Source organism: Protopterus annectens, chromosome 9.part0, assembly GCF_019279795.1.
Source record: "Protopterus annectens isolate FY-2018-M chromosome 9.part0, PAN1.0, whole genome shotgun sequence".
In the NCBI taxonomy this organism is placed as follows: Eukaryota; Metazoa; Chordata; order Ceratodontiformes; family Protopteridae; genus Protopterus; species Protopterus annectens.
Window position 1 is genome coordinate 203,098,772 of NC_056743.1, and position 8,207 is coordinate 203,106,978.

Consider the following 8,207-nt stretch of genomic DNA (forward strand, 5'->3'; position numbering starts at 1 on the left):
GTGAGCCATTGGGACTTACTTGGAATTTATTTCAGATTTCTCCGTTCGTTTGGGTTTGAATTTGTTATATTCTTGTACTGGTTGGTTTCGTTTTGCATATATCTATATATATATATATATATATATATATATATATATATATATATATATATATATGAGACAACAACAAATTGAAAAACGGCTAGACTTCGAGGTAAAAGCTGTGCTACCAAAATGAACAAAAATCACCAAAGCGAAAAATCTGGCAACAGCTACCATGCGTAGTTCAAAATAATTTGCGACTTTAACGTAACAGCAACTTTGCTTACTCAAGTTTAAGTAAAAAACACAGCTTTATTAGTGCACTCAGTCGGTTAGCGCTTTCACATTATAGCTTCATCAGACCATCTAATAAACTGAGTACCAAGACTTGATTTAAAATCATTCTACCACCAATCATGTCATGACACATCATAACCACTTCCAAGGCCATCCTCTTAAAGTTACATGTTAAAATTCAATATTTAAAAAACTCATCACAGTGATTCAACACTTCAAATACGGATAATATTCATTTTGAAAAACGTTTAACATTTAGCTAAATAATTTAAACATCTTTGCGTTCAACTTGAAGTCAGAAATTATACTACAAACAACATTACTGACTTCTCTAAATCACTTGTAGAAAAGTCTGACCAAAAGTCAGAACTATAAACTTTAAAATAATTTTAACTAAGACATATAAAATATAATAAATATAGCAAGGACAGCCTACATATACCTCATGCATATTAATATCTATCTAACTTTAAGACTCTTAGTTCGAAGAAAGGGCTTTAAGGAAACCCTTTCATTCAGTCCTCTCCCTGCATCAGCACGTAACCGAATAATCCACTTTTCTCTTTCTTCTGTTACATAACTAATATTCCCCCCCTCGCAAGCCTACTTGAATCACTTCTATGACCATGAACTCAAACAAATGCTGTTGCCCTGTGGTCATAACATGTTTAGCTTTTTTTAACCTAAAACTAGTGTATGGAGAGAAAATTAGTCAGGGTTAGTACAGGGGCATAACCAATGAGTACAGGGAAATCGTCTTAGTGTCTGTTTAAAAAGTTTCAGTGTAGACTGAGATATGAGTTCAGTGGGAAGAACATTCCAGTGCTTACGAACAGTATTGGAGAACAGAGAGTTTCCTGCCAAGTTGTTATATCTGCTGGTGTTAAGGAGTTTGAGGACCGTAAGTGTTTAAGATTGTTATATAGGGTAACGAGGCAACAGAGTATTGGAGTGTTGGTGGGTTGATACAGGGTCTTATGGGCTATGACAACCTGGTGAATTTGCAGCTGGTTTTGAAACTCTAGCCATCCTAGTTGCTTGGGATTAAGACACATATATATATATATATATATATATATATATATATATATATATGTGTGTGTGTGTATCTTCTTCTTTTTCCAATGTACTCTGCATCCCTCCTCAGCACATGTCCAAATCAATGTAATCTTGTGCCTCTGGCTTTGTCTCCAAACCTTCCAACCTGGGCTGACCCTCTAATATACTTATTGCTAATCCTGTCCATCCTCGTCACACCCAGTGCAAATCTTAACATCTTCAGCTCTGCCACGTCAAGCTCTGATTCCTGCCTTTTTGTCAGTGCCACTGTCTCCAACCCATATAACATAGCTGGTCTCACTACACTCTTGTAGACCTTCCCTTTCACTCTTACTGGTACGCGTCTGTCACAAATCACTCCTGATACTCTTCTCCACCCACTCCATCCTGCCTGTTCTCTCTTCTTCACCTCTCTTCCACACCCACCACTACGCTGAAGTGTTGATCCCAAGTATTTAAACTCATCCACCTTCGCCAACTCTACTCCCTGAATCCTCACTATTCCTCTATCCTCCCTCTCATTCACACACATATATTCTGTCTTAGTCCTGCTGACCTTCATTCCTCTTCTCTCTAGAGCATATCTCCACCTCACCTCCACCTGTTCCCTACTCAAACTACAGATCACAATGTAATCTGCAAACATCATAGTCCATTAGGACTCATGTTTGATCTCGTCTGTCAACCTGTCCATCACCATTACAAATAAGAAAGGGCTCAGAGCTGAACCTTGATGTAATCCCACCTCCACCGTAAACGCATCCGTCACTCCCACCACAGACCTCATCACTGTCATACTACCCTCGTACATATCCTGTACCACTCTTACATACTTCTCTGACACTCCCGACTTCCTCATACAATACCACAACTCCACTCTAGGCACCCTGTCATATGCTTTCTCTAAATCCACAAAGACGCAATGCAACTCCTCCTGACATTCTCTGTACTTCTCCATCAACACTCTCAAAGCAAACATTGCATCTGTAGTGCTCTTTCCTGGCATGAAACCATACTGCTGATCACTAATCATCACCTCCCTTTTTAACATAGCTTCCACTACTATTTCCCATAACTTCATGCTGTGACTGATCAATTTAATCCCTCTGTAGTTACTACAGCTCTGCACATCACCCTTATTGTTAAAAATTGGTACCAAAACACTTTTTCTCCAGTCCTCAGGCATCCTCTCACTTTCCAAGATTTCATTAAACAATCTAGTTAAAAACTCCACTGCCATTTCACCTAAACACCTCCATGCTTCCACAGGTATGTCATCTGGACCAACAGCCTTTCCGTTCTTCATCCTCTTCATAGCTATCCTTACTTCCTCCTTGCTAAACCACTGCACTTCATGATTCACTATCCGCACATCATCCAACCTTCTCTCCCTCTCATTCTCTTCATTCATCAGCCCCTCAAAGTACTCTTTCCATCTGCTCAACACACTCTCCTCGCTTGTGAGTACGTTTCCTTCATTATCCTTTATCACTCTTACCGGCTGCACATCTTTACTAGCTTGGTCCCCTCTGTCTAGCCAATTGGTACAGGTCCTTTTCTCCCTCCTTAGTGTCCAACCTTTTATGCAACTTGCCATACTCCTTATCCTTAGCCTTCACCACCTCTCTCTTTGCCATGCACTTCATCTCCTTATACTCTTGTCTACTTTCTTCATCTCTCTGACATTCCCACTTCTTCTTCGCCAACCTGTTTCTTTGTATACTCTCCTGTACTTCTTCATTCCACCACCAGGTCTCCTTGTCCTCCTTCCTCTTTCCAGATGTCACACCAAGCACCTTTCTAGCCATCTATCTTACTAGCTCTGCTGTAGTTACCCAGCTATTCGTTAACTCTTAACTGCCACCCAGTGCCTGTCTTAACTCTTCCCTGAGCATCACCTTACAAACACCATTTTTCAATTTCCACCATTTGATCCTTGGTGTTGCCCTCACACTCGTCCTCCTCTTCTTGATCACCAATGTCATCCTACAAAGCACCATTCTATGCTGCCTACCTACACGTGTGTGTGTGTGTTTGTGTGTGTGTTTGTGTGTGTGTTTGTGTGCGTGTTTGTGTGCGTGTTTGTGTGTGTGTTTGTGTGCGTGTTTGTGTGCGTGTTTGTGTGCGTGTTTGTGTGCGTGTTTGTGTGCGTGTTTGTGTGCGTGTTTGTGTGCGTGTTTGTGTGCGTGTGTGTATATGTGTATATATTGTGTGTGTCTATATATGTATGGGTCCCCTTCATATGACTGAATTTTCAAAAGTTCGATTTTATATGGCCGAGACCATATGACTAACTTTTGAAAGTTCAAACTTTTATAATGGAGATCTCCATACAACACGTAATGGGAAGATTTCCCTTTTCCACACTGGAGTGCAATTTCTGAGTTGGAATATATAAATATCAGGGGGTGTGGGGGGTGCAGGAGAGCTTGCCCCCCCCCTGTTAGCAGCATTCAGGTATTTTTTATTTATTTTTACTTTTTTATTAGATATTTGAACTGTTTGATCATATGGTCTCTGCCATGTAAAAGTTGAATTTTTGAAAGTTCGATCATCTGAAGTAGACCCTTATATAAATCACAGTAAAATTGTTAATACTGTATGTTTGTGCAAGTATATTATGAAAATATCTAGAAACATTCAAACTAAATGAATATTTATGAAATTTTGTAAATAAATTTTGTAGTAAACTCTTAAAAACATAACGTTTTTTAACTTTGTCGTTCCAAGCATTAAAGCACTGATGTTGGATATGCTGTCATTCAGTCCTGGATGTACAGTCTTGTTTAGTCTCAGCTGCCATACTAACTCCCTGTATTCCAAACAGCTTTCCTGTATTCCATCCATCTGGTCCTTCAGAACTCTGTTTAATCACCCATCATTTGAATTTTATCCCCTTTTGTGTTTTACAAACAAGGGTATGTTTATACAGTCAATGCATTCTTAATATTGCATTTAGTCATGCCATACAGATGTTTGTAAATCCTCCTTTAGGGGGCATTCAGTCTTCCCAGCGTAAAATCCTTGACAATCTTGAGAAATTGCAAGTTATACCACCCCAGAAAACAGCTGTTTGCCTAAGTTAACATGGTCAAGTTTCTGCCTTAGTATAGTATTGGCATCTTAGCTGGAGAGTGATTCAGTAAACTTTTGTTTTCTGAAGCATTACTTTGGATTTTCCAGTCTTCTTTTCACCATGTACTGGAGAACTATTGCAGTTTTGGGTGATTGACAGAGTATGTTGCCTTTGTTTAATTTTTTTCTTGTTACTAGTGTGGTATCAGGTGTTTAAGATGGATTCTTAGGAGTTTGTTGGTGAGGACTGCACCTTAAGGGTTGAGACATCTGGAGGGGTGGACCTTGGAAAGATTTGTGGTGATCTTACCCTACTTATTGTTTTATTATCACAGGTTGTTGATCAACCTTTACTGAACAATGGACAGTCAGTGGAAAGCAAATGACTGGTGATTGATTGTGACACCTGTCGAATATCTACTTTTACATCTCAACCAGTTTTTAATGAGGTTTTACGAATCACATGTTCTTGTAACTGGAAGTTTTTGGAACTGGAAATTTACCACTGGAAGTTACTACCAGAAGGCCTAATGATGGAAATGTGTATTACTGGCAAGAATGGAGGACAACCCGGCTGTCAGAACCCAAGGCAAGACCCATTTTTCTTTGGATGGTCATCTAAATCTATAAATTTGTTTAATTCACACAATAGGAATTCAACAAACTTTGGTGAACAGTTGTCTTATTTTGGAAAGTGGTTATTTCAGCTTCAGGGTTTTCACCTTGTCAGCACTTTCTTCATGGAATGCATTGGGTACTGTGTCTGGTCCCCAAGGAACTGCAAATTTGTAAATTTCCTAATGATCTTGACATCCATTCCAAGCTTTATTGTGAATTAGTGATGGATCGGAACTTTTGATGCGAGTCAGTGAAAGTAAGATCAGTAGTTTGATACAAGTATTAATGCTCTGGATGTTATATTACAATCAATTTATTTGAATACTTTTTTCAAAAATATAATTATATTTATCAAGAAAGTTGACAGTCGTGTTGATATTGTGGTTTATAGGGAAAAAAAATCGGATAGGGATAACTAGAATGGTGTATGAGGGATTGCTTACCCTGTAACACCAAAGTTAGTCGTGCTGTTCACTACATTGAGAGTGACCAGGGTGAAGCAATACACGATTTACGACAGTTCAGTGAAAATACCATGATAAGTGATAGAATAACATGTCATTTAAATTCTAATGATGACAGTGACTTTAAACCCAAAGCAATCTTTTACCTTTAAAGTCAACCAAATAGCACTGTCATTTAAATTGCAACTCACAGTAAACTTCTAGGTGTTATAAATAGAAGACGGTGTCAAATATGACTAGTGTATAGTGCACACCATTAAATGTACACACCAGAAACTAGGCTCCCTTTATATGATCATTGGATTTCTTACATAATACTAGAAGAAAAACTGTAGCAACCACCTTCTTATTGCCAGCTCCCTTGTTGCCACGCCTATCTTATACTTAAACAATACTCAGAACTTTCCTCTTGCTACAATAAAATTGATAAATTTGTTGAGTCTCCCTTGTAGGACTCACCACTGTCACATGTAAAAGCAATTAAACTGGCTGGATCTACACAACTACCTAACATATTTGCAACTAACTACAGCACACAGTCATTCATCTTCCAGAAAAATGCCCTGCACTACAAAACTTATTACTGCCCTACTGTCCAGCAAGGGAACTCCGTTGCAGTAACAAATTATTACTACTCACAAATAAGTCAAATAATATTGCAGGAGACTCTTTCTTGCTCTCTGTACACTCCTAATATATTACTAAATTCTGGCATAGCATCCCCACACAAATAAAACTCTCGAACAAACTCAGTAGTTTTAAACCACTGCTTAAACAACATCTTAACCAACCTGGTACTGCTCATGCTCATCACCAGGTTAAGACTTTGTGTTCACCATACAGTAATCTCTAGATACTCTCCTTAAATAGAATACTCTCAACCTCTCACTGAAATGGCATAAAATTTTTTATACATAATTGCTGCCTGTACATTGCAGTACGTTGCCTGTGGATTTTCTCTTTAGTAACTTCTTTCTCTGTAAAATCTTAGAATAGTTATGTGTATAAATGTAAATAGAAGTGCAACTACTCTGTGTTTAACTGGAACTTGATATAATGCAATGTTAGCAAATGGAGGTTTTCTCCCAGGCCTCTACTAAAAATGGGTATTGCACATTTGGACTTTACCAGCTAACTAACACAAATAAATAAAAACCTAGAGGACCCCTCAAATTTTCCACCTCTCGGGAGGTTGGAGAGGTTAGCCCAACAAACTATGCTTCCTCATCTGAACTCCACCCCTCAGAGGGGAAATTCCAACACAGCCACTGGGGATGCACAAGCCAGTGCATTTCTTCGTGCTGGTTGCAAGCACAGATAAATGGGGGAGGGTTATATCAGGAAAGTCATCTGGTGTAAAACCTTTGTCAAATGACATAAGTGGACAACAGTACAGATTTCCATCCCAGATTGGTCAAGGCCTGGGTTAACAACTGCAACCAGTACTGTTAACCAACAGGGTGTTGGTTGAAATTGGATTACTGCTGTCCAAAGGAGAAGGGGAAGACATGGCTGAAAGAGAGGAGGAAGGTTAGGAGTGTGGTAGTGAAGGTAGGAACTTCGAATATTGGTAGTATGACTGGTATAGTTTAAGAGCTAGCTTATATAATGGAGAGAAGGAAGGTTGATATATTGTGCGTGCAAGAGACCAGATGGAAGGGGAGTAAGGCCAGGTATATTGGAGGTCGGTTAAAATTTTTCTGTCATGGTATTGATGGGAAGAGAAAGGGAGTAGGTGTTATCCTGAAAGAAAAGTATGCCAAGAATGTTTTACATGTGAAAAGAGTGTCTGATAGTGTTTTTGAAGCTGGAAATTGATGGTGTGATGATGAATATTGTTAATGCATATGCTCCACAAGTTGGGTGTGCATTGGATTAGAGAGAAACAATTTGGAGCGAGTTTGATGAAGTGGTGGTGAGTGTATCTAAAGGTGATTGAGTGGCGATTGGAGTGGAGTTCAATGGGCATGTTGGTCAAGAGAACAGGGGATAAAATTGATGGTGGTAGGTATGATAAGGAGAGGAATACAAAAGGTCAGATGGTACTGTATTTTGCGAAAAGGATGGGCATGGCTGTGGTGAAAATGTATTTTAAGATGAGGGAGGAGCATAGGGTGATGTACAAGAGTGGAGAAAGATGCAGACAGGTGGATTATATCCTATGCAGGAGGACCAGTTTGAAGGAGATTGAAGACTGTAAAGTGGTGACAGGAGAAAGCATAGTTAGGTAGCATAGGATGGTGGTCTGTAGGATGACATTGGTAATCAAGAAGAGGAAGAGGACTGTGATGGCAGGACCAAAGATCAAATGGTGGAAGTTGAAAAGGGGTGATTGTGAGGTGGAGTTCTGGAAACAGTTAAGATGGGCACTGGGTGGCAGTGAAGAGTTAACAAATAGCTGTCTAACTACAGCAGAGCTGGTAAAGGAGACAGCTAGAAAGGTGCTTGGTGTCACATCTGGACAGAGGAAGGAGGACAAGGAGACCTGGTGGTGGAATGAGGAAGTACAGGAGACTATACAGAAAGAGGCTGGAGAAGAAGTGTGATTGTCAGATGAAAGTGGACAAGAGTATAAGGAGATGAGGCGTATGGCAGAGAGAGAGGTGGCAAAAGTTAAGGATAAGGTGTATGGAGAGTTGTATGAAAGGTTGGACACAGGAGGGAGAAAAGGTG

General features: G+C 39.5%; 1 protein-coding gene across 1 annotated transcript in view; it reads left to right on the forward strand.

Annotated features, from left to right (window-relative positions):
- NUP160 (nucleoporin 160) overlaps positions 1 to 8,207 on the forward strand; it is a 1,498,284-nt gene that overhangs the window by 152,380 nt on the left and 1,337,697 nt on the right. Inside the window, exon 5 of the mRNA XM_044082750.1 lies at positions 3,867 to 3,877. Within this exon, the coding sequence (XP_043938685.1) occupies positions 3,867 to 3,877 (11 nt within the window). The remainder of the gene's footprint in view (positions 1 to 3,866; positions 3,878 to 8,207) is intronic.